Raw genomic sequence first — 27,320 nt, forward strand, 5'->3', positions numbered from 1 at the left:
ATCATGCCCATACATAATATTTTGTTGTTGTAGTTATAATGTTGGTGATGCTCACTTGGTGGTGGTAACTTCTGTTGTAAGTCTGAGTAAATTATGTTTTCCCTTCTAGTCATTATTTTTCACTTTGTTTCAGATAATGGATCTTGATCCAGTCACTACTTGCCTTTCTCCTAAAGTACACTATATGGTTTGTGAATTAGGATTTGAGAGAGAAGCAAACTATGCTGTTAACAGCTTTGTGACAGACAATGGTGAAATATATTGGAAAACAATAATAGAACATGTACACTATAGCAAGACAGGTTTGTATTTGTTCTAAATGAGGCATGTATTGATTAACTAAATCATGTGTCGTATGTGGATTTCTTTGGCCAATCACTTTTCTGTAATTTAGTACATTTTAAAAACAGCCACGCTGAACAAGCATTATGTATTCTTTTACATTGGTATGGATTCAACAATCCCCTTCTGCTAATGCAACAGGCTAGGCTCTTGTGCATGGAAAACCACATTGTATCCTATGCCTTTTTCTACTAGCTCAAGGAATAGCGCCAACTATATTATTTTGTTTTTGTTGCTTGTTTTCGCAGTTACGAACTGAATCACAGCTGTACTGGATAATCTACTGTATTGGGGGAAAAAACTATGTGACTATGAAATAAGCATTGATTAAAAAATAGGTTCTGCACACTGCGTAATATTTAACTGTTAACCAACTTTAAACTTCTGTTGTTATAATAGAGTTCCTCAAATAAGAACAAGCATTTTTTTTCTCCTTGGCAGATTAATAATGGAGCACTTTCTTTTCTATTTTTGCTACCTGGCAGTTAAGAAGACATGGGGGGAAAGGGACAAATTGTTCATTTGAATGGTCTATAAGAGAAGCAAGTAGATGGGTTTTTTCCCCTGAACACTTGCTTTTTATCCCTCAGTTCACTGCCTATTTCGGTAAGGCCCATGAGCATACAAATTGGGGCTCTGAAATGAATTGAGGCTCTGAAATAGTAGTGGCAGCAGTTGTGTGTTGGGCTCATTCAGCATCACCCTTGACATACTCCTCTTTAACATTTTGTTCATTGCTCTTAATGTTCTCTTCACCACTATCTGCAGTCTCACCCCTGTTGGATTCCTCTCCCTCAATATTTGGTCTGTAGGATGCTGCAAAGATAGAAAGGAAAAAAATTAAGTGGCTGGATTCAATCACGCTTTGTTTTGTTTTATAATGGCAGCTCGGGCAGTTTTGAAAGTAGGCAGCCTGTTCAACCCACTGAAGGTGCACTGTAGAAGTTCAATTTGCAATCGTGCAAATAATCAAGCACAAACAGCACATGCAATTAATTAATGTGTTGCACAATGCAAATCTACCTACAGCAGGGAGGACAGTGATTGGCAACCCACTGTAGCTCACATGGAAGAAAGGTTTTCTGAGTAAAAAGTTAAATGTTGACTGACATTTCTGAGAAAGAGCCTTCATAGCCTTAGAGATAAGTGTTCTCTCAGCGGCAAACTGATGACACAAATACTTAATAACTGGCTCCCAGGGGCAGCATTCAAGCAGTTCCATAAACTTCAATAGTGTGTGTGGACAAAGTGTGTGGACAAAGGAGCCAGATGACAGTGACAGGGATCCTCTATCAAACTCAGTGAGAGAAAGAACAGTGACATGATTAAATCATGTCAGATTTAGTCCCATACAGAGGAATGCAAAGACATTCCTACACAAGGGAAGGAGATTCCAGTGCAGAAGCAACCTCCAGTCGCAGCCGTGTTGGCTCAGCCAAGGGGAAGGATCTTAAGAGGTTCACATCCACAATTTCAATTTAACCTGTATTTGCTTTCACTTTCACTTTGACACTTAAATAAAACATTATTAACATTCCATAAAGTTGTCTATTTCTTCTCCAATTTATGGTTTTTCAGTTGTTTTAGTCATTTAAAAGGCAGCAAGTTAAAGAGGAGAGCCATTGAACAAGCTTTGTACTGTTTGTGGCTGTAACGCTTGGTCAATGACTCTGGTGTTAAAGAGGCCCGATTCCATTGACACACCACTGCTAAGATTTTTCAGCAGTCTGTGGATGTATTGTTGGATCCATGCCACTTTAGAAAGAGTGATGTAGGGCGCATTCCCAAGGCGGGGGAGGAATTGGCTTAGGACGTGACCCCGTCCTGGTGTAAGAGCCCATTTATCCCATGATGGCACTTAACGCCGGCACGGGGGGGGGGTATTTCCACTGGCACCTGGGTGCCACTGAGCTGCACCGGCCTTCCCCCCCCCCCCCAGTTCAGCCTCCTGCCAGCGTCCACCCAGCGCAAGTCCCCGTGCCAGCATCCTGGGAGGCATTCCTGGGGGTGGAGCTGCTTTTAGGCAGTTTCCTAGCCCCTTTAGCCCTGGGAACGCCCCCCTCATGTGATGGCGTGGCCACGCCACCTTTTTAGGTGGTATAGCCCTGCTTTCCCCTATGGAGACTTTTCACCGTTATTTATTCCCCCCCACAAAATTTATTTCTCCCTGCAGCGGCCAGAAAACCTCTTAGGAGGTGTCGCAGCTGTGCCGCTCCCGACCACTGCGGAAATACCCCCCTCTTAGGAATGTGCTGCCCATCACAATTTTCAATTGTTTTAGGGAAAATACATAATTTGGTAAAAGATATTTCTTATTTATAGAACTTGATGTGTCATTGGTTCTCTACTTGACTAACACTTGTATTCTTGTATTTAAGATCCTAGTTTGGATTATGTAAAAAGTGTGAGATCGTTAGGACCTTTATGTGAATCTGTTCACTTGCATTTACAATCCCTTACCACGGAGCAATTTGAAGAGCAGTTTGTGATGTGGTTCCAGTGGACACGTTGCTCTGAGGTATCCACATTATAGTAATAATAATAATCATATTTTGAAAGCAGATTCAGTGCCACACCATCAGTGTATATAATCCTTTACAGAGTGAAATAAACAAAAAAGACAAGGATCTTTCAATCCAAGGGTCAACAGTAGAGGATACAACCAAGAGGGGAGGGATGGGTATAGAATTTAAACCCAGTGTATGAATCAAAGGCTGCAATCCTGAAGGGGGCGGCAAAGCTCCTTAGGAGCCGTTGTGACCCCACGCCGGTGTAAGTGCCCATTTAATCCCTGATAAGGGGAATTTATGTTGTCACAGGTGGCATCCACACCGGCACCAGGACACTGTGGCTTGGGCGCAGGCGCTGCCTCCTGGCAGTATTCTAGTGGTGCAAGTCCCTGCCCTGGCATCCTAGGAGGCATTCCCGGGGTGTTCCTGGGGACAGAGCAGGCTCAAAAAGGTTGGGGACCCCCTTACACAGACACTCTGTGCGGACAGAGGAGTAGGTTGCAAAGTAATTCACAAATTTTTATTTCTTTTCCTATCTGCAGATATTTCTTGAAATGTTTGATATTTTAAAATGCCCACGTGGTACCGCAATTGAGCTCAGTTTAATGAAGCTTACGTCGTGTTTGGAACAAGCCTTGGGTGATGTAAGTGCTAAAATCTTTACGTTCTTCCAAGGTTTACATGAATGCAGCCTTTCTGCACTCAAGAAACTTCATTGTTTCACTTCTTCATCTGCTTGATAGAAGGTTGCAAGTTGAGGCTGATTACCAACTGTGTTCCATATTTAGATGTTGGGAGAAGTTATAGCTGTTTACTGTAGGAATAAATGTAGAAGCAGCCAGAGGGGCAGCTTGTGGTTTCATCAGTCCTCCAGTCCTTCCAATGGAACCTGCAACATCCCATGCTCACATTCTTATTTTCCAGGAGTTGGACTGTGACACGGCATTTTTTTTTTGCTGTCAAGTCACAGGTGACTTATGACAACCATGTAGGGCAGTGATGGTGAACCTTTTAGAGACCGAGTGCCCAAACTGCAACCCAAAACCCACTTATTTATCGCGAAGTGCCAATACGGCAATTTAACCTGAATACTGAGGTTTTAGTTTAGAAAAAACAACTCATACATTCACATATTTTGCGTTAAAAGAAAAACACAATAACAGAGCTTTCAATGATGCAAACTTTTACCTTTCAATAAAATGTTGTTTGTATTTGGCATGCATCTCTCCAGGTCTCGTCCTTTGCTCAGCCACCAGGCATTATTGCTAGGGTTGCCAGGTCTCCAGCCACCACCTGGAGGTTGGCTGCCCTAGTAGAGGAAGGGAAGGAGGAGGGATGGAGAAAGGAAGGAACTGGGAAAGGAAAGAGAATGAAGGAACTGGGGAAGGAAGGAAGAAAGAAAGGGGGGAGGGACGGAGAAAGAAAGAAAGAAAGAAAGAAAGAAAGAAAGAAAGAAAGAAAGAAAGAAAGAAAGAAAGAAAGGGGAAGGAAGAGGGGAAGGAAGGAACTGGGAAAGGAAAGAGAAGGAAGGAACTGGGGAAGAAAGGATGAAAGGGAGGAAGGATGGAAGGAAGAAAGAAAGTGTCCTGGATCGGGCCTCAAGCCTCACCCAGGACTTGCTCCAGGGCGTACACCCGAAGTTCTCCCCCCCCCCATTACCGGCAGCTCTGGGGAGGCGACGGGACGGGACGGCGGAGACGTTGGGCCCCAGCGCGGCGGCATCGGGCACCTCCCAGCTGGCTGTCGGGGGCAGGGGAGGAGTGGGCGGCTAGGGCGAGCACGCCAACACTCGCGACCCCGCCAGCCTTCGGGCGACCTTAGGGGGCAGGGAGGGAGAAGGCAGAGGCCACGCAGCCATGCCTGAGCCGGAGGACTTGAGGGTGGCTCTGGCTACCCCACAAGCTTACCACAGGAGTCAGGGACGAGCGCGAGCGGGGGAGAGGGGGAGGACGGCGGGAGACGGCAGGCCTTTCTCTGGTGGATGCGCGGCTGTTGAGGAGCAGCCTGGCCCTCCGCGAGCGCCCTGAGAAGGAGGAGGCGGCGGGCGAAAACGGCAGGGGGAGAGGCACCTGAGGAGGAGGACGATGGTGGCGGCATCCTGGAGCTGGACTTTCGGGAGCAGCCTGAGGGGGGCGAGGAGGAGCTGCTGCTGGAGCCTGGAGGAGGAGGCCTGGCCTCGTTGCTGCTGGCCTCCCTGCCGCCTATCAGCTGTTGCGAGGCAAGAGCGGGGGGAAGAGGAAGAAGCCAGCCGCATGCGTGCGAGGCAGGAAGCTGACGCGCCCACGCACGGTGGGGTAGGGGAGCTGACCTGAGAGAGGGAGGGGTACAGACGACCCAGGAGGCCTTTTGGAGCCCACCCGCACGTGCCGGCAGAGAGGGCTACGCGTGCCGGAAGTGGCACGCTTACCATAGGTTCGCCAACACGGATGTAGGGCTTTCAAGGCAAGAGAGAGGTCGTTCGGAGGTGATTTGTCATTGCCTGTCTCTGCGTTGCGCCCCTGGTGTTCCTTGGAAGTCTCCCATCCAAATAATTGCCAGGGTCAGGGCTGAGAGTGTGTGACTGGCCCAAGGTCACCCAGCAAGCTTCGATGGTGCGAGCGGGGATTTGAACCTGGGTTTCCCAGGTCCTAGTCCAACACCTTAATCACTATGCCACCCTGGCTCATGACACAGCATACCAACACCTAAATATGGAACACAGCTAGTAATCAGACACAACTTGCAACCTTCTAATCATCAGGTGAAGAAGCAAAACACTGGCGTTTCTTGAGAGTCCCATGTGCTGCCTCAAGAGGAGGGTGTCCGCTGTGAAGCTGGGTGCCTGGCAAGCGGCATGGGGCAGGTAGGAGGGAATGGGCTCTGGGTGGGCTTCCTGCCCCTTACTTACCATTCAGTAACACGAGTCTGTAGTTGCTGAGTGGAAAGAGAAGAGGGAAGAGAACCAGGCGAAGGAGAAGCCTAATACTCACTCCTCTCCATCCTCTTTACTCTCTCAGGCAGAGAACATCGGTCATTTATGTTTTGTTAAAAGTGTTATGAGATAAATAAAATCTCTTTTTTAATTTGTAGGTGTTCTTACTAATTGGTAAAGATTGTCCTTTTCTTCTAAGAGATCTGCTTGCATCTTGGGAACTTTCCACAATATTCGGGCAATCTGTGGTGAGTGCTTGTTTTTTGAAACCCTTATTGCTTATAAACAAAGATTTCTGTTTTTATTCAGTTGTGGAGTTTCAAGAATATCAATATCCTTGGGCATATTGTAATTAATTTTTTAATACGGGGGAGTCTTCAAATGCAGAGGGGTCCATGAGTTTCGGCTAGATCTAGTAACCAAGCATTGTTTCTTTGTTTACTTGCTATGCAGAAGCAAAGGGAGAACTTTCCTGGGAATAAGTCCCACTAAATAGACATGACCCTGTAATCGATAGCATCTTTGTAGCATATGACAAAACTTTGCTAATGTTTTTTACCGAGGGCTCCTCAGAAGTGGGGAGTTGCCTAAGCTCCCCCCTCTCCCAGACTTGTAGAAAGATGAATTTCCCCCAACATTTTGCATTGCCTCTTTTCCTGTTAGGAATACTTAACCAATGCACGTTCCCTGAGGACGGCACAAGGAGATGGACCTTGGTATTGTTGCACCTAGGTTTACAAAACTGTAATGATATAATCAGTTCTTAAATGTGCAGGGTAGAGGGAAGGCAAATGATGGAAAAATTGATAATATGTATTTATTGTCAGCTTATTTTTTACTTTTGACAAATATTTGTATAACATTATGAACATTTTAGTTTCCATGCATGGCCTACACTTTTTGGATAATGAAACCCACTGAACTCGATGGGTCTGAACTCCAGAACAAATATTAATAGAATTATGTCTATCTCAATTTGCAAATGTTTGATTGTGAACACATGGATTTGAGCTTATACTTATTAAATATATCCCATAAACTTGAAAAACGTATCCAATGCATCTCTTTCTTTCACACATACATACAAGACTGTGGCATAGCGGAAACAGTGCATGAACGGAAGAGCAGCAATGCTTATTTTAAAAGTGGGAGAGGAGACAATTTATGGGTGGGTGCCTGTGTGTGGGGGGGTAGTGGCAGTGTTGTTGAGGAAAGGCAATAAACAGGTTTACATTGGAAAGGGGAGGGGCTGTGGCTCAGTGGTAGAGCATCTGCTTGGCATGCAGAAGGTCCCAGGTTCAGTCCCCGGCATCTCCAGTCAAAGGGACTAGGCAAGTAGGTGATGCAGAAGACTTCAGCCTGAGACCCTGGAGAGCCACTGCCAGTCTGAGTAGACAGTACTGCCTTAGATGGACCAAGGGTCTGATTCAGTATAAGGCAGCTTCATGTGTTCAAGCCTGCTTAGCCGTAGAAATGGGTCAGAGTTCATATAATACTTCTTATATTTGTACTTTATACAAATTAGATGGATGTCCTGAGAGTGTTCATCGGGTCTCCAGATGGTCTAAATCTTCGCAATATTTTGTGGCATGGATTTGCATCCCCTGAAGAAATTCCTCCAAAGTAAGGTTGCAAGTTAAAATTAATTGTCTTTCATAGTAGAGGTGTTGACACAATAAACCAGTAAAAAAGGCTTTCTTTCTCTGCAGGATTACAGCTTTAACAATGTTCCTGGAGTTCTTCATTACTTCCCTTTTTGCCTTTACCGGAAATACTTGTCAGTTAATGCAGATGAACTGGCAATTAGTTTATTGTATTTCCACCTTTCTTCCAGACTGGCTTCCAAAACAACTTACAGTTCAAACTTACAGCCGTAAACTATTCAAATAACAGCAGTCATTGAAGAAACTTGCAGAAATCTGTCCGACTACTTGAGGGAGCAAAGTCCAGAGAGATGAGAACTCTTGTGTAGGCTGTACTAGTGAGGAAGGAAAGCAGGCCCAGTAGTGAGGACTTGGCATGGGGAAGATTGTGAGACGTTTTCCTAATGACCTATGGGAAGACTAGTGCCTGTGTAATAAGATAGTATCTTTGATATGAATTAATGAGGAAGTAAAGCACTGGTTGGGAACAAGCCATGACAAGTCATGCAGTGAGATGCAGACATCAGCAGTCTTGCTCTGTTATTAAGGATAGGTTATGTGACAATGAGTAGTTGCAGTTAAATATTTAATTACTCTTTTTCCTTCAATCTTAAGTTCCAGTTAACTTTTTGGACGACTACTACTATTGTTCTTAAAAACATGTATATTTCTGTCTTGGAAAATAAAATTCTGAAAACTAACAAAATAAATTAAAAAGCACACAAATACTGGCTAAAAAGGTATAAATGAGCAGTATGGGGACCAGTTTTTCCTGGTATTTGATTTTCTTGTATTGGTGATTGTTGCTAGATTTTAAATTTTTGAACTTTTTTGCTGTCAAGTCACATCTGACTTATGGCGACCCCTGGTGGGGTTTTCAAGGCGAGAGACATTTGTAGATGGTTTGCCATTGCATGTCTCCATGTCACAACCCTGGTATTCCTTGGAGGTCTCCCATCCAAATACTTATCAGGGTCAGCCCTGCTTAGCGTCTGAGATCTGATGATATCAGGCTAGCCTGGGTTATCCAAGTCACAGCATTTTAATTTTAGTCACTGGGAAATTTTACTCTCTTACTTATAGAAATCTTCAAACTAATACTACTTCACAAATGTTGTTATTGGAGAATGTTTTAATGTGTGTGTACATGTGTAGCCATATTTGTAATCTTATTATATGTCATATTTCCCCTAGATATTTTTCTATGCTGCTTCTTTTAACTGTAGGATTGGGACAACTGCTAAAGAATTACCTTCTGCAAACTCAGTCTGATTTAGTCCATCGACCTTATGTATCTTTCACAAACCTAAAAGAGTTACATGTTTTTCCTGGTACGTACATTATGGCTAGCTGTTAGAGATCATTTAATGCTATTGATTATACTTCTTGAAGTGTCTTTTGTTTTTCTTTATATACGTTCAGAGATTCAAATGAATGCAAAAATCTGATCTCTGTACTTATCTGTATACAGAAGCTTACTGTGGTGAGAGAGGCAGCAGGCATCTGGCATTGCTGTCAAAATTTAATCAACGTTTTAATAACTGAAATAACAGCCAAACAAGCATGAATTTTTCAGAGCATTTAGTGAGCATTTAGATCTGTGACTTCTAAGCCTTTCACACATTGTGCAGAAGCCAACCCAAGGTTGCCCCAAGGATACATTGAGCAGAGAGCTTCAGTCAATCAGTACACCTTGATTATGTATATTAGGTATATGTAATATACCTGTATGATATGTATATTTGCAAATGTGTGAACATATCAACACTTTATATTTTAAATGTACATTTACAGCATTTAAGGTGTATACCTTAAATTCTAGGGAGGCCCTGAGTTTTCTTGTCATGCAGGAAAGGAGAGGGGAATTTTCATGCTTAGTGGATCATTTTTCTTCGTTTCCAGAAAACCAGCAACATTTACTGTGTTATGTACCTACTGCACAGAACAAAAGCATCACTACCAAAGCACATTCCCTGGATTAGTAGGGCAATTGTATACTTATTGACATCAAATGCCATTGCATTTTCTAGCACTGAGTTCTGAGTAAACATGCATAGAGCGACTGGTAAATCTCTCAAGCAATTTCTGTTCTTTCCTGATCACTCAGTAAAATAACTGTGGAAATCACACTTCTGAGAGGCAAGTGTGGCGGAACATTTATGAGTCTCTTGCCTCTACCCCCAGCAATATGTGCCTTATCAGTCAGTCAGTATTCAGTCAGTCTTGTGTGCCTTATAATAAATAACCCCTTTTCATCAAATGTGACAAATTTCATACTGCAGTGTATATTCCTTTTTTCTCTTTGTAGATCTTAGTCATGAACAGCTCTCCTTGGCTGAAGAATTAGTAGTCAAATCTAGTATTGTATTAAGAACTGTGCTGCCTTTCTGGATTACTGCACTAACTTCATTCAGACAACACAGGTAAAAGCTGCTATCTTTTCTTAATATTTTTAAAAAGCAGTTGTAACACAGAATTTGTTTAAAAGCATTGAGATCCAAGCCATCACCTATTAAATTTAGAGAGTTCATTTTCTAGTAACATCAAAAACGCCTAGCTGTCATAGCTGCCACATTCAAGAACCACCTACCTAGCAATCAGATTTGCTTAGTGCAGAGCAAAAAAACATCAATACACACTTGTGGAAGCAGCTAGAGAAAGCTGTCTCTTTTTAGCAAAAAGGGCAGAGATTGCTCAACCAGTCTGTATTAACACAGTGTTAATTGAAAGATATCTGCATTGAAACGACTCATGAAAAGTTAGTGGCTTTAGGGGATAACTCAGCAAGCATAAGATCAAGATAGGCAGGGCATATCACTGGTACAGAGACAGAAAATAAGGGGAGGGCAGTGCAAGAATCTCAACCGAGCTAGTAGGACCTCAGCTAGTGCTCAGAATATACCATTTAGGTGCTGTCTAGACTGCAGGATTTCCTGATGAGTTAATGCTCAGTTTCTGTTGCTGTATTTTAAAAACAAGAAAAGCCCTGCTGGATCAGACCAAGGCCCATTAAGTCCAGCAGTATGTTCACACAGCGGTCAACCAGGTGCCTCTAAGAAGCCTTCAAACAAGACGACGGCAACAGCACCATCCTGCCTGTGTTCCACAGCACCTAATATATTTTATTTCCTCCTTCATCCCCAGAACTTTTATCTGATGTACATAGTTTATTTGGGGGGATTTTCTCCTTTTGTCTGCATAAGTTGATCTACCATGGAACAGCTGGATTTCTTTTTGGAATTTAAAAAATTGAAATTCCATAAAGGACTTAGGGATGACTTCTAAAATAATGGGATATGCAATCTTTATGATATTTAAATCTGGTGGCCTTTTGTTTTCCTTAGTTTTTTTTTTTTTTAAGTGCATGATTGCACAATTCCTATTTAACTCCCCCCCCCCCCATTTCACATTGCTTCCTCTCCTACTCTGTGTTTCAGAAATGAGACTTTCCAGTAAGGGAACTCTGTATGAATTCAGAATCCCTGATGTGTATTGGAAGTCAGTCTCCCTGCCATATTTCTCTTACAGGTATGCAGAATGTGTTATGTTGTTGCTTCCTCAGCTGGAAAGTGGACTTCGATTACTTTTCACAACAGTTAATAACTGTCCAAGCAGATTAATCACAGCTGAGGTATTTTTTTCTCTTATTATTCTCCTTTATTTCCAGGTGCATGTATTTACGGTAAAGATCCTCTGTTTTTTTGCAGGTATTACATAACATTTTAAATAAGTAGATAATAATTCTCTGTTTCATCGATTCTGATGTATTAATTTTGGGAAATATAATGGGAAATATTTACTGCTTTCCATTTTAATACTTTGATTCAGCATGTCTCTTTGTCCATTATCTTGCCTTGCTTTCCCTTTTCTGTTCAGTTCCATTTTATTTATTTTCCATAGCAAAAAGTTAACATATCAGAATCAGAACAAAAATAACCAATAAATAAAACCAGTTGACAAGAACTAAGCAAATTAAATGTTCTAAGAGTTTATGTCAATGTTTTAAAACAAGCATTTTTAATATCTTAGCCTATATCAGACATTATTTAAACACAAGCATGACTACTGTAGTTAACTCAAGCAAATGTGCTGCTTTGCAGCTTCCAAACAAGGGTAGCCACGGCTCAAGTGATCTCCTTATTTTTGCTGCTCAATAAATACGCTATTTTATTGGTTTGAAAAGTGTTTTGGTTATCTCTGTCTCAACTCTACCCGTCGTTTGATAGTACACTTGGATCATAGTTCACGTGGATCATTTTATAGTCAAGGAGGCTTCACTCAGTCCTGCCCCCACTTGTATTGTGGGAACTGGAGGCTGAGCTTGCTGGTATGTGTTCATTGGCATCAGCCGGCTGTCCCTTCCCTTTAAACATACTGCTAGTTCCCATGCGTTTATCTTGCAAAGTACTTTTTTTCCTTTTAGTCTGACTGGGGCACCATGAGGTCAGGTCCCTTTGCACAGAAGCCCTACAACTTTTGCAGGCAATCTGTTGCCCTTACAAAACAAAGTTGTCCTTACCCTTAATCAAGTAATAAAAAAAATGATTCTATTAACATTTCTTATTTGCCTCAACCTCAACACATTGGTTTTTGCTATAAAACACAATTATGTGGAGTATGATAAAATACCTGCTCATTGTTCATATCAGATCAAATCTTTCCATGCGATCTTCATTTTGCTTTAGTTTGGAGAAGAGAAGGTTGAAGGGAGACATGATAGCCATGTTTAAATATTTGAAGGGATGTCATGTTGATGAGGGAACTAGCTTGTTTTCTGTTGCTTCAGAGACTAGGACACAGAGTAATGGACTTAAACTAAGAGAAAAGCGATTCCACCTAAACATTAGGAAGAACTTCCTGATGGTGAGGGCTGTTCGATGGTGGAATGCACTGCCTCGGAGGGTGGTGGAGTCCCCGTGTTTGGAGGTCTTTAAGCAGAGGCTGGATGGCCATCTGTCGGGAGTGCTTTGATTGTGGGATCCTGCATGGTGGAGGGAGAGTTGGGGTCACTGGGGATGTGAGGGGGGAGGGGAAAAAAGAAGGAAAGCCACAAAAGATACCCCATAATAAGTCTTGAATGCATCCCTACATTTTTCAATAATAAAATCTTAATCGAGGTAACTGTACTGGGGAACATGCAAACTCCTTGACTTGATGTTTTCCTCCAGTTTTGTCTACTCCTTTTTTCACTTGAAAATGAAACAGTACAGATAGTAATGTCTTTGTCTTCTATTTTCTAGTCCTCATCTCTGTACACCACTTTTGATGAGGTAAGTTAATTGTGTGATTCTTTGGCGTACCAATTAGGGTTGCCAACCTCCAGGTGGGACCTGGGGATCTCCCAGAAGTACAGCTCTTCTCCAGACTACAGAGATCAGTTCCCCTGCAGAAAATGGATTCTTTGGAGGGTGGACTCTGTGTCATTGTACTCCACTGAGATCCCTGTCCTCCCCAGGCTCCATCCCCAAATCTCCAGGAGTTCCCCAACCTGGGCAACCTTACCCCCCATCACTTGCTAGTGACTGAGGGGGACCTGGCAACCCTAGTATCAATACTCATGGTAGGTTACACATTTGAAATTTAATTTATAGCAAATAATTTGGTTCATTGTGAATAAGTATCAGGAGGTATAATAACTTCAGAATACAATAAAAGTTCTTCATCATATGCCAATAAAGGAATTATGATGATGAACTTTTATTTTTTATTTAGTTTGTCAAGAGGTACCAGGACTTTGGAGCCCAGGATCACAAGTGAACTCTTGTCATCTTAGGTCCCTCTGGTTATAACTCATCATGGAAGTAAAGGAACGCTTGTTGCTGCTGTGCAGCCTACTCCTGCTTTCTCTTCTATGCAGTGTGCAATTGTGATGCAGTGGGATTGTTTTATGGCAGTGTGGTAGTAGAGAAGGGAACAGGGGCATCTGGTGGCTGTGGCTAAAGTCTTCGAGGGTGCCCTGTTTCTTAGCAGTGCAGCACTGTGACACCAGCAAAAAAAGATGTTGCAAAAGTGTGAAGTGAAGGACTTTGGGGCTTGTGAGCAGAGCTTGTGTGTTTGACTTCAATGGTTCCCGTGCAAGCCTGCGCTTCAAGCATGTTAAAGCCCTGACTGGAATCGGACAGTTGGTGGACAGTAGGCTCCTTAAATTTTAAATGTCATTTTCATCAGTATTTTAAGTTATGCCTCACTGATATCTTTGATCTTACCTCTCCAGATGCTAGCAAAACAATTGAGCAATGAAGAGGTCAACAAGCTTCCCTTGGTGCTTGGTGACTCAGCAATGGTAGGCCTTGAATTCTGGCTCTTCGAATGCACAGTGCCCTGGCCTTGTAGAGGTTTTACAATAAGGCCAATCATTTGTATGCTTTTAATACTTGGCTTCTTTAAACAGTTATTCACAGACATGTTTATTAATGCAGAATTTAGGTATGAATTAAGTCCTCAAGTAGTGTAATAATGACTTTCTTAAAATAATCTGTTGAAAGTAAGCAGTTGTTTGCAATAGGAGTGGATGTTTATAGCATTGGCAGATAATTGGCTGCATTAAAAAAAAACTCAGTGTGGGTTACAATGGAAACATTTCAATTTGGTGATTGCAGAACAGCAGCAATGATTAAGATGGTATTGGTTTTAAAGCTGTCAATTATTCTTTTTTCTAAGAAACTATTTTAATTTTCCATAAGTAAATGTGAAATATTTTCAGCATCTGTAAATAATGAACAATGAGAAATAACGGGCTCTCCAAATGCCAGTTGTGAGACAGATTTTTTTAACATTATTGATAGTCCACCTTTCTCAATAAGATTCAAGGCAGATTGCACAGTGTAAGTCAATACATTTAGTACTCCGCAGTTTAGAGCTGTCATGCTCCAGGAATAGTAAGCTTCTCTGCTGCCCTTCCCCTTTACCACGCTTCAGATAGCAAGACTGTATAGGTGTGGTGTTTTTCTGGAGATCAGATTTAGAGTGTTTAACATTTGAGCATGATATTTAGAGCACGATATTTCTAAATTGCGAGGTAGCAACAGATCGCCCCTGCGGTTGCTTGTAGAAACAGAGCGAGAGGTGCAGCAACTAGGCAGGGCCTCTAAATGGTAACGCAGATACAGAGTACTATGTGTATGACTCCCTCTGGCAGGAGATGCTCATTGGTGGCAGTCGGTGGTTGCCCAGTTTGTAAATAGCACCCCAGGGGAGTGAAGGGAAGGGGCGCATCGCCAAGCGGAAACTTGGCCCAGCCACAGGGTTCTTTTGACCTCCCGGAGATCCATTCAGAAGGCTGACTGTTGCATCTCCCATTCTACTTCTGCAAGCAAGGGCAGAGGCGACAGATTGCAACTCTGCAATTTACAGCTTTTGTGCTTCAGGGACGGTGAGCTTCTTTGCTGCCTTATCCTCTATCATCAGAAACATGCAGCAAAAGAACATACCCGAATGCTGACAATTGCGGTCTCAGGGCAGCGGTTCCGCCTGTTCTGTTCGCCTCTCAGTGTTAGCTTATTGGGGTGAGGCAGACTACAGCTAGGGGGGCTGGGGTGGGGCATGATACAGCGCACCGGCAGCATCCCGCCACCCACCCCCTTTTTGCCTATTTAGGACCCTTGTTTCTGCAAGTAGGAGTTTCTTGTTACAGAAAGGTTGCAAATAAATATATATTCTCTCACTCAATTTTTCCCCACAATTATGATTATTTTTCCATTGTACTTGTTTTAAGTTACAGGATATTATGTCATAAAGTTCTGCATTGTTATTCCTGTGTTATGTACACAGCTTTAAAAGTAAATGGGGGAGAATCCTTTGCTATTAAGTTAGAAATAATAAGGCAATAAAACAACAAAAGGTCCTGTGACCACTTGAGACATGAAGAATGTCCTAACACTGCAGTTTGTTTTTATAGGGTACAGTCTGAAAAGGGGACACATGAAGGGGAAAAACTCCCCATGCATAGCCAGGTTTTTGTCCACTGGTCTCACCACAGCAGTTTCCACTATTCCATTAGAGATAAGCCACTATTCAGTTTAACAAAGAGCTTATCCCTTCTGCAGTGGGGATTGCTGCAGCAAAAACAGCAAGCAGTCCTCTAGTTTGCTTGCCAGATTTTCTTCCCTAGCATATGTCAGTTTTTTAAATTATAATCTTAATCATCTAGAGTCATCACAGCAAAGAAAAACTGATGGTCACTAGTAAAGATACTTCTGTCCTCTTCACACTTTTCTGTAGGAATTTCTTTGGGATTTCTTGAACCATCAAGAAGGTCCACGCATTAGGGATCATCTGAGCCATGGAGAAATCAGCTTAAACGATTTCCCAAAAGAAATAGCAAATTCATTGCTTGCCTTTTCTGTTACACTTCTGGGCAGATTTTCCAAGGACAAGATTGCTGACATTAAGGTAGGAATTGGTTTTGAGTCATCCGATAACATTTATTAAAATTATGCTTGCTTAGCTTCAGGCGCAGATCTTTCTGTGTTTGGGGCATATTTTATTCCCCCGCTATTATGCAACTATACATTATATAGGCTTCTTTTTTTATGGATCAAAGGCTTCTAGCGTGTATTTCTACATGCAAATCAGAACTTTTCAGATTCCCACTGTAGCCACTTGCATGCCTGGGTAAGCTACTTCTGAAGGTCAAGCTCATGAGAGAATTGCATTTAATGCAGTATTCAGTTGCAACCAGAATAGGAAATCAGCAGTCCCTGTGTGCCCGCATAGAAATCCCTTAGGCATGTGCATAGGGCTTTTTGGAGTCTGGGTAATGTCCCATTGACTGTGACTACTTATGTGATGTACTGTCCTTAGTGTTAGAGACATAAGAGCATAAGAAAGGCCCTGCTGGATCAGACCAAGGCCCATCAAGTCCAGCAGTCTGTTCACACAGTGGCAAACTGATTTCCCTGTTCTGTTTTCCTATTTTATTACTCGACTCTTTGTAGACAGATCTTCACAGCTAGTTGATGTTTCATTGACTCTTATTAACTTTTCAAAATTTATTGTTGTACTCCACTAGAAAATACGTGTAAGTCCATTTAATGTGTAAGTCCCTTGAATACACTGCATATTCGATGAAGAAAGTTTAACAAAGTATATATGATTCCTTTGTTGCAAATACTTACCTGTGTTAGTAAATTCCACTAAAATCAATAGCAGTAGGTTATGGTTTACATGTTTATTAGTGGACATAGATTGGTAATAATAATTCCTAATCAACTCTCTTTCAAATCATTTAGTGACACTAGCATCACTAATACTGTGATTTGATTGGCCTAGGCTAGCCCTATCACATCAGTTCTCAGAAGTTAAGCAGGGTCAGCCTGGGTTAGCACTTGGTTGGGAGACCACCAAGGAAGTCAAGAGTCGCTCAGCAGAGGCAGGCAATGTCAAACCACCTCTCTTTGTCTGTTGCCTTGAAAACCCCAGAAGGGGTCACCATAAGTTGGCTGCAACTTGACAGCACTTTATACACACATGCAGGATCACTAAGATTACTTGCGTAAGTGTTTGCTAAAGGAGGATTTAAATATATTTATATTTTCTCATATTTTATAACTTGTTTTTAAACTTAGGAAGATGCATTCCTAAGACCACTGGCGAGCTGTGCAAATAACTATTGTTCCCAGTTTCATCCAATAGCTCAACTTAAGAAACAGGTATGTTGCTCTTTCATTAACTGTTGTTTGTCAATGACAGTGTTCGGTGAAGGCTTTGAAATGTGGGTTGTAAGCAAGCCAAAGTAACATACATTTACATTGATCTCTTGACTCCCACATTGATCCAGAGAACCATATGCAGCCCCCCCCCTCCAAAATAGACATTTCCTGTCTTTGCCTTTCTGTAGTAGTCACATGCATGCCCTAAAAGCCGCTCCTGAGGGTCAGGTGACTTTCAGGTTGGGTAAGGGATGTGGCACCTGGGCTGTAGATGGAATCATGGAGGGAAATCCCTTTGTATGAGAAGAGGGGAAGGTGGCAGGATCCATCTCACAGATTTTAGCATGTGAAATACATTTTGAAAACATCCCAAGAGCTCTGTGGTTAAAGATTTGTATATCCGAAGAAAGTTTAATTAATGGTGGAATAATATTATTTGTGACTTCAGGATACTAAGATACAACAACAACGATAAAATAAAACCATTGTATGGTGACAAATACTTTAGTATCTAATGTATTTAACATAAGATTTCAGTCTGATTTCCATATACCTTATTTTTCACTTTCTAGGTACTGCAGTGTGTGAAAAGCATTAATTTATGGTCTGGTCTTCCCGTAGTGCCAAATGAACAAGAAATGACAGGGTAAATTCTTTTTTATCTCCCTTTTTGGGAAGTGGCTAGATAAGGATTTCAGTAAATCTTATTGACTTATGTAAAATATTTCTTGTGATGGCCATGAGCATAGATAGCTTTAAACAGGGAGTAGACAGATTCATAGAGGAGAGAAGTCCATCAATGGCTACTAGGCATGATGAGAAAGCCTCACATAATTCTAGACTTTAATTAACAGCCATATTGTAGAGTTACTATTAAGGAGATTAATATATAGGTTCTTTTAAAAAAATAGTAATATAAAAAAACAAAAACAAAAAACAAGAATAAACACAAAATATAAATGACACTGAGACTGCTAGTACACATAAAACTGATCTGATATGCTCTGTACAGTCATAGCTAGACCCAAATTACAGCATTAGAGAATATTTCATTTCAAGAAAGACAGTATATTGGATATATATTGTATTTCTACTGTCGTTTCTGTATTTGACTCTTTCTATCCCATTATACCATTAATTTCTCGATAATCTATATCCAAAATACAATACTACAAATGGTTTGTTAGTTTATATCTGTTATATGATTCTGAACTGCCTCTTATTTATAATATCTTATTTGTAATATTCAGAGATTATGCAAAACAAATAATCTTAACAAATCTAAAATTTCATCTCAACAAAGATATTTTTCTCAAGTCCCACCCTCCCCCTCAAACCACATTTTGAGAGGAATAAATGTAGTAAGGTTTCCATTTATCTTGAAACTCTTTAATTTGCCTTCTGTTCACACTGGGCGTTAATGCATGGTCATTTTGTCCCCCATTTGTACCGCAAATATAGCGGATGTCCCCTTTAAGCACGCACAGTTGTTGCCCGACCGCATACTCAGCCTTCCCATTTCTGGGACATAAGCAGGTTTTCCCAATCCTGCTTTGTCCCAATTTTAATGGGTTGCTGCATTGCAGCCACGGGTGTTTGCCGGTGCGTTTCTGAACGCCCGGCCCCGGTGCCAGCAGTGGTGGGGGCTCCTTTCCCCCCCTGGACCCATACCTCTCTCCCCCTTCCCCCCCGCTCCCACACCCTTCTCTGCTTCCCCCAGCACCAACACCAGCCTGCATCTGCATCCCAGAGCCCCACTGTCAGAGGTGAAGGGGCGGCCGCTCCTTCCAACGCCAATGCCGCACACTTCCAGATGCCGCCGCTCATCAAAGGGGTTGCCTTTGCCAGGTGGAGGTATGCAGTGGCTGGAAGTGCGCAGCTTTGGTGCCGGAAGGAGCCGCTGCTTCGCCTCTAATGGTGGGGCTCCGGGATGCAGTTGCAGGCTGCTTTAAGGTGTGCTGAAACCTCAGCTAATTGGACTTGGTGCTGAGGGAAAGCGGAGGAGAGTGCGGAGGGGGGAACAGACAGGTGCAGATCCACGGGAGGAAAGGAACCCCCTCTGCTGCTGCTGCCCAGTTTGTTTGTCCCTGTCCCCCTGTGTTCAGTTTTTTGAACTCGGGGTCATTAGACGTGAGACAGGACTGGGACAAGCAAATGCGAATACAGCCATGCGTTAATGGCCATAGTTTGTCAATTTTGCCATCACTGCATATTCTACTAATTTACTCTTCAAATCCTCTAATATATAGAAGTTCTTGAAGGGCAAGGAGTTTTATTTATACATATTTATTTAGTAGTTTATCGCAACCTATCTATCCTGAAGGCTTGGAGCAGATCACAGAGAGAGACATATTTCCAAACTACATAAACAAACTGCACATCACAGTCGTTGTGGTTCAGAGCCTACAAAAGAACCAGAGCTAGAAAATCTCGTAGCAATTCAAAATTCCTACTCTTCAAATCCATCCTCTCCCACCCCAGCAGATCAGTCAATCTTGAGGCAACCTAATGTTTTTACAAGAGGTAATACTGGACCTCTCTGAGCCAAATTATAAGAGCACCACAGAAAGAGGCAGAACTCATTGGGAAGAGGTGATGAATTTTGATAAGGGTGTTTTGGAATAAGCAGAACAAGTAGAGGAAGCAAGGGAAGCTCTTATAATGTTGTAACAGGTGTTAGTGATGACAGATGGGAAGAAAATGGAAGCAGCCAACTGGTGCTGACTTTCTCAAAAACTCTTCAGAATATTCAAGGACTTCCACATAGGAAACAGAGAGAACAACTACACCAATAACCCACCCAAAGGGAAATATATTCATGAATGTATTGGGTGATTATAAATGCTATAAGGCATTTATAAAGTTGGTATTATAGAATTATTATCCAAAGAAATCCTGTGTACAGTTCTAAAAGCAGCTTTTAATATCCTGGGATTTTTCCCCCCATTAAGGTCAGAAGAAGACTCTGCAGCTACTCCATGTATAGTTATGATTGCTGATGTTTTCTCTCTAGTACAAGTGTACTTGCCTCAGGATGTCAAACTTCCAGATGGTTCTGCAAACAGTCTTATAACAGAAATGTACGTCCTATCACATTCCCTTTGCCCTTTGTCAAATCTGAAACAGGTCTGTCTTACATCTTCATGACTCTTGGCCATTTCTGGAATGAAGGTTTTCATTTTTATTCAATCTGGGGCCTGCTTCACAAGAATATATCACTCTGTATATATCAACACACGCACAGAGTTAGGGCTATAGTTGTTTATTTCCCAGCTTCTTGTATCTTTATTTGAACCAAGGTGATGTGCTTCTAGTCTGGTGGGGATAATAACTTGAAGCAATATGGAAGAAACAGTTAATTTGGTCGCTGTGATAATAAATAAGTTGTGATAGCCCTGACTAGGGCTGTCAAAAAATTTTGGTTCGGGTTTGGGTAGCTTTGTTTTGGTTCGGGAATGCCGATTCCCGAATCGCCCCGATTCAAATTCGAGGCGATTCGGCTGAAATTCGGCATTCCCAAATTGATTCGGGAATTTAAATGGCATTTAAAGCCATTTAAAGCAATTCGCTGCTTTCCATGGCTCGGGGGGGGCATTTTTTGAGGTAGAGGTCCCAAACTTTCAGGGTAGCTTGAGGGGACCCTCTTTCCAAGAACCCCCGAGTTTGGTGCTGTTTGGGTCAGGAGGTCCGGAGTTATGGGGCCCGGAAGGGGGCAACCCCCTTCTCCATTAAAACCAATGCAATTTTTTTGCATTGGTTTTAATGGAGAAGGGGGGTTGCCCCCTTCCAGACCCCATAACTCTGGACCCCCTGATCCAATCCTCACCAAACTCGGGGGTTCTTGCAAGGAGGGTCTCCTCAAGCCACCCTGAATGTTTGGGACCTCTACCTCAAAAAAGCCCCCCCCCAGAGCCATGGGAAAAACCTCCTATTGGTTTTCTATGGGAGGCAAGACTTCCTCTACTTTTCACACCTAGCGTGTGAAAGTAGGTCAGTCTAATTAACCTCCCTTCTTTCTTCCCAAGATTGGTTTGCATTGATGTTTTTTTGTATTTGGGAGTTTTTTTGAACAGCTCCTGGGGGGCATTTTTGTGGATAGAGGTCCCAAACATTCAGGGTAGCTTGGAGGGACCCTCCTTGCAAGAACCCCCAAGTTTGGTGCGGATTGGATCAGGGGGTCCTGAGTTATGGGGTCTGAAGGGGGCGTCCTTCCAGACCCCATAACTCCAGACCCCCTTACCCAATGCCAGGAGCCACCAGGAGAGGGGGGACGGGGAAGGGAAGGTGATCCTGGCCCCTGCTGGAGCCAGGAGCCCCCGGGAGAGTGGGCGGGCAGGGAAGGGAAGGCGATCCTGGCCCCCGCCGGTGCCAGGAGCCCACGGGAGAGTGGGGGGGCGGGGAAGGGAAGGCGATCCTGGCCCCCGCCGGTGCCAGGAGCCCCAGGGAGAGTGGGAGGGCGGGGAAGGGAAGGCGATCCTGGCCCCCGCTGGTGCCAGGAGCCCCTGGGAGAGGGGGGGCGGGGAAGGGAAGGGGCTCCTGGCACCTGGTGGTGGTGGTGGGGACGGAGGGAGGCAGCCGGGTGGATCTTCAAAAAGACCTGCACTGCCTGGCTTAGCAACACAGATCTTTTTAAAGGTCCACCCGGCTGCCTCCCCCTGACTTCCCGAGGAGCTCTTTCTCTCTTTTTTTAGGAAGGTGGGAAACTGCCAAATCAGGCAGAATCGCTTGTTGATTCGGGTGTTCCCGAACCAAAAAACAGCTGAATCAGGCAAAATTCGGCTGTTTTTTGGTTCGGGAACACCTGAATCAACAGCCCTAGCCCTGACTGCAGGATGCTTACAGTAAACTCAGATTGAAAATGTTTAGAATTCATTTACTGTAATTTAAAGAACATTGAAGAAAGATGAGACACTTTCTGGCTTTCAGGTTAATGATGGAACTCTGCAGGAAGCCTGTTCGCATCCTTTTTTGTCCACGGTCTGTTCTAGAAGTCACTGTGGTGCTCCGTCAGATCTGTGCTCAGTGCCACCAAGTGTCACGTCAAGTAATTTCTACTTGTGAAACCAGATATAAGCAATGGATAAACAAGTCACTGCGATCACGCCAGAGGCACAATTATCTGCGCCTGAGGAGGAGGTGGGAATTTTTAAAAAAACTGTGTTTTTTTTAAAAAGAGAGAGAATTAACTTTACCTGGAAACATATTTTTGTGTAAAGATTTTGTTAACGAAATATCATATACTACATAAAACTGTAATTCTCTTCTGGCTGCTGCTGGGAAGTACCTCTAAGCCTGAAGAGCCAACTGTATTCCCTTAGCTCAGATTCCATCCCTATGTGGCTTGGCTTATTCTGTGCTGAAATATTACCTTCTCATATGAGGTAAATTTTGTACCTCAGTTTTCACAGGTGTATAGCAGTCCAATTTTAAGACTTCATTAGAGAAGAAATGGTTATCTTGGAATGTGTATGAGTACCAAATTTCACCTTTGTAGCTTCTGTGAAAATAGCTTCACTGTCTTGTGGCATAGATTTGAGAGGAAGAAGTGTATAAGTGTCAGTTATCTGCACATGTACTCATTTTTATTAGGAAATACCCTTTCAATACCCAGTCCTAGTTGAATTAGTCTTGCAACCCAAGTGTCCTAATATATATGCTGACCATGTTTATAAGATTTAAATCATTGTATTTTTCCTGCCCTATATTAGTAAAAGTAAAGTAAAGGTCCCCTGTGCAAGCACCAGGTCATTTTTGACCCATGGGGTGATGTCACATCCCGACGTTTTCTAGGCAGACTTTTGTTTTATGGGGTGGTTTGCCAGTGCCTTCCCCAGTCATCTCCCTTTACCCCCAGCAAGCTGGTTGCCCTATATTACATGTTCATAAACAGCTAATTTGAAAATAGCATCTAACTTTTGTACTGTTTTTAAATAGTTTCTGCTTTGTTCATGTAATTTTTGTTAAATTACACAGTTGATCCATGCTGTTCTTTTCTGGTTAATTCTTTTTAAAAAATTCCTGCAATTGGTAATAATTTCATATTATTATGGAGTATCTGCAGCAGCAGCTTTGTGGGTGTAAGTGCCATCAAATCACTCCCAACTGACTGCAAACTTATGAATTTATGTATTTTTTTGCCGTAAAGTCACACCTGACTTATGGTGACCCTGTAGAGTTTTCAAGGCAAGATATGTTTGGAGGTGGTTTGCCACTGCCTGTCTCCGCCTCATGCCCCTAGTATTCCTTGGAGGTCTCCCATCCAAATACTAGCCAGGGTCAGGGCTAAGAGTGTGTTACTGGGCCAAGGTCACCCAAGAAGATACCATGGCGCAAGTGGGGATTTTGAACCTGGGTTTCCTAGGTCCTAGTCCGACACCTTAATCGCTACACCACTCTGGCTCTCTGACCCTATGAATTAATGGCTCCAAAATGTCCTATTGTTAACAGCCTTGCTTAGGTTTTGCAAACTGAAGGCGCTGTGGCTTCCTTGATTAAGTCAATCCATCTCATGCTGGGTCTTCCTCTTTTCCTGCTGCCTTCAACTTTTCCTAGCATTATTGTCTTTTCCAGTGATTCTTGTCTTATCATAATGTGACCAAAGAACAATAGCCTCAGTTTAGTCGTTTTAGCTTCTAGGGAGAGTTCAGGCTTTACTGCATTGTAAATTTCTGCTATGTAAATTTCATTCCAAAACTTAGAAAAAGTCTAAATATTCCCCATATAACACGTGTCAAGTTTTTTTCCAACATTGCCACAGCTTTAAGTGAGAACTGAAAAGCTAATGATAGACTTGTTCAATTCTGTAGTTGTCTCTATTGATTAGAACTTAAAATTATTTATATCATTAGCTTTTGTAGCATTAACGAAAAGGATTCCTTTGAATGATAAGTAAAGGCAAATTTAAGGGATTTGTTTGTTTTTACAAAATTCAAGATTTTAAAAATTCAGCTGTGAGGAATTACTTGTTGCTACTTCGTTGTAAATGTTTTAGTCTCATACCTTTTATGTTTTAAAAAGGAGAATTTTCTGCCCCATTAACGTTGTATTGCTAGAGTTCTCCTTTTTTTCTTAGTGGCACAATTGCTGGCAAAAGACCGATGCATGCGCTCCATATGAAGATTCCATTAAAAGGCATTTCTTGATGCATGAGGTGAAATGTTGCACATCACGTTATTAGACTGCAACTCACGTTTAAACTGTAATTTGGACTTAGTGACTTTTAGGAGTTTTGTGTATTGTAAAATGAATTTGAGTACTAAAACCTCGCCTGGTGAAGCACTTGAGTCCCAGTAGTTTCAATAGAATTTTAGTGTTCCAAATATCTTGCAGTTGAACCCCTTCCATCCTGTCAGCAGTGAAAAACCTTGGCCAAGATCCAAACCACTGAGTACAATGTTCCATTTTCATACGAGAGTTTTTCAATTCCTCTGCTGCCAAGGCGTCAAAAGGGTTCCATATCAGGAAGGGGTCTTCAGAGCAGCCTTCCTTAAAATATAAAGGGCTGCCATCACAAGAAAATATTACTCCACTCCCTATGTGCATGTTAAAGTGCTTTCAACTTACACACGAGGGGGATTTGATCCTGGCTATTAAAAGCCTGAGAGACAATTCAGACCATTCTCGTCATGAGTGAATGTGTGGGATTAAGCTTTCAACAGCTGGGAGAGCTGCGTATAGTTCCTTCTTTGTGTGTGTTAAGTGCCGTCAAGTCGCTTCCGACTCATGGCAACCCTATGAATCAGTGTCCTCCAAAATGTCCTATCTTTGACAACCTTGCTCAAATCTTGCAAACTGAGGGCTGTGGCTTCCTTTATTGAGTCAATCCATCTTTTGTTGGGTCTTCCTCTTTTCCTGCTGCCCTCAATTTTTCCTAGCATGATGGTCTTTTCCAGTGACTCTTGTGTTCTCATAATGTGACCAAAATACAATAGCCTCAGTTTATTCATTTTAGCTTCTAGGGTCAGTTCAGGCTTGATTTGATCTATAACCCACTGATATGTTTTTTTGGCAGTCCACGGAATCCGTAACACTTTCCGCCAACACCACATTTCAAAAGAATCTACTTTCTTCCTATCAGCTTTCTTCAATGTCCAGCTTTCACACCCAGACACAGTAATAGGGAATACGATGGCATGAATTAACTTGATCTTGGTGGCCAGTGACACATCCTTACACTTAAAATGCCTTCTTTATTAGGAGACTGGTATATGTGGCAAGGGCTGGAGTCTGTCATAACACTTGTTTCCTCTTAGTGGGAAATAAGTGTCCCCAGCTGCTGCCTGTCAAAGCCAGGCCAGATAAGCACACACAGAGAGAGAAGATTCTGAGGAGTGAAAAAGTCAGTCCTTGGCTGTCTTCTCAGTAGGAGTGTTCATTTAAAAAGATCGGTAAAGGTGGGATGTTTCAGCCAATGGCAAAAAAGTCCAGTCACCATCGCCACCACCTTGCCTGTATCATTATCCACGTACTCAGTGCCACAGGGTCAGAAGCAATGGGCATTGTCCTGCCACAACTGATTAACAAGTAACGGCTAGAGGTAAGTCTTGAATGTCCAGACATCACTACCTTATTGACCTTTAGAGCATAGGCAGTAAAGGGTTTGATTCCACTAATTCCTTTATCTGCAGAGAGATAAAGACTTTAGAAGAGATACCCAGCTGTTACACCAGCGCAGTATCACGAGCCATGAGGTATTGTTAGTATTGAAGGGCACCCAGGCTAGCACACTTGTTTAAAATAACAGTGTGTACTTTAATTAATGTGGTTGAAGGGACATAAAGAGGCAGAGGTTCAGGGAAAAGACACCAAGGTTTTAAGCTGACAAACAAAAGCTCTCTCCTGGCAGAATCTTGTGATCCAGGGGTTATAGACAGGTATAGATGGCTTTAACTGGTTAACTTTTTTCTCATTTTGATATATAGCTTGATTTTCATTCTAAAGACTTATATTTTTTCCATCTAGCATTAAATGTTTATCTCCAGTCTTCAAACTGATTTTAATCCTGATTACTCTGGAATTGATCAGTATTTGTACTGTGTGTGACAAGAATCCTACTGAGTATCAGCAGTACCTAAAGTGAGTGTGTTCTGTCAGTAATAAAGCGATGTGATAATTGGTGAATGAAAGCAGTTTGCCATTAATTTGTAATTCTTTACATTCCTTTATTAGCTTAATATGATGAAATAATTGAGGATGTTCTTCTGTACAGTTCTCACTGTATGTGAAGAAGGGGCCACTTATGTCACTGTATGCTTATAACAGTAGCTGGAGTTTTCCACAGGCTTACTGTTTAAGTATTTATTTGTTACATTTTTATCCTGCTCTCCTTCCTCTAAGGACTCAAAGTGGTGTATTGGATTTTCTTCTCTCTATCCCCCTCACAGTTTTATCCTCATTACAATCCTGTTAGGCTGCGAGAAAGCATCTTGCCCAAAGACACCCAATTTCATGGCTGAGCATGGACTTGGATTTGTGTGTCTTTGGTCTCAAACCAAGAGGAGAAGACTGAGAGGGGATATGATAACCATCTTCAAGTACTTGAAGGGTGCCGAGTTGTTTTCTGTTGCCCCAGAAGGTCAGTCCAGAACCAACGGGTTGAAATTAAATCAAAAGAGTTTCCGTCTAGACATTAGGAGGAATTTTCTAACAGCAGTTCCTCAGTGGAACAGGCTTCCTTGGGAGGTGGTAAGTGCTCCTTCCCTGGAGGTTTTTAAGCAGAGGCTAGATAGCCATCTCTCAGCAGTGCTGATTCTATGACCTTAGGCAGTTCAAGAGAGGGAGGGCACCTTGGCCATCTTCTGGGCATGGAGTAGGGATCACTGAGGGTGTGGGGGGGAGGTAGTTGTGAAATTCCTGCATTGTGCAGGGGGTTGGACTAGATGGCCCTGGTGGTCCCTTCCAACTCTATGATTCTATGATCCGGTACTCAAGTTACTTCACCACACTGACTTTGCTGAAGTTCTTCTTTCAACTGTGAAATATGTGAAAAGACTGTCCTTACAGAAATTTGGGGAACCAGCTGTTAAGAAAAAGTTTTCAGGGGGTTGGTTTTAAGAATTGTTTTTATCACCTGGTATTCTCATACATTTTTCCTACCCTTCACAGGTTTTTAAAGTCGATTTTGCAGTTTACTGAGAACTTAGTGACCTACACAAGCCTGGAGAAGAATAAATGGGATGAAACTTTGAAGCTTACACACAAAGCTTTGATAAAAATCAGAACTTTCTTAGAGAAACCGCAAATGCTCATGCAGTTAGCTAAGTAA

The 27,320-nt window shown here is 42.4% G+C and overlaps 1 protein-coding gene across 1 annotated transcript; it reads left to right on the top strand.

Moving 5' to 3' along the window:
• Window positions 1–216: 216 nt before the first annotated feature.
• Window positions 217–27,320, top strand: ERMARD (ER membrane associated RNA degradation). The gene is made up of 17 exons (XM_056853026.1): window positions 217–302; window positions 2,721–2,860; window positions 3,395–3,496; window positions 5,922–6,011; window positions 7,289–7,386; window positions 8,601–8,737; window positions 9,715–9,829; window positions 10,935–11,037; window positions 12,647–12,676; window positions 13,621–13,689; window positions 15,627–15,797; window positions 16,973–17,056; window positions 17,629–17,702; window positions 20,008–20,136; window positions 21,983–22,192; window positions 26,018–26,131; window positions 27,161–27,320. The coding sequence occupies exons 2-17, from the start codon at window positions 2,831–2,833 to the stop codon at window positions 27,318–27,320; spliced, it is 1,716 nt and encodes a 571-aa protein (XP_056709004.1). The 5' UTR covers window positions 217–302; window positions 2,721–2,830.

This window comes from Euleptes europaea, chromosome 7 (assembly GCF_029931775.1).
Source record: "Euleptes europaea isolate rEulEur1 chromosome 7, rEulEur1.hap1, whole genome shotgun sequence".
Taxonomy (NCBI): Eukaryota; Metazoa; Chordata; class Lepidosauria; order Squamata; family Sphaerodactylidae; genus Euleptes; species Euleptes europaea.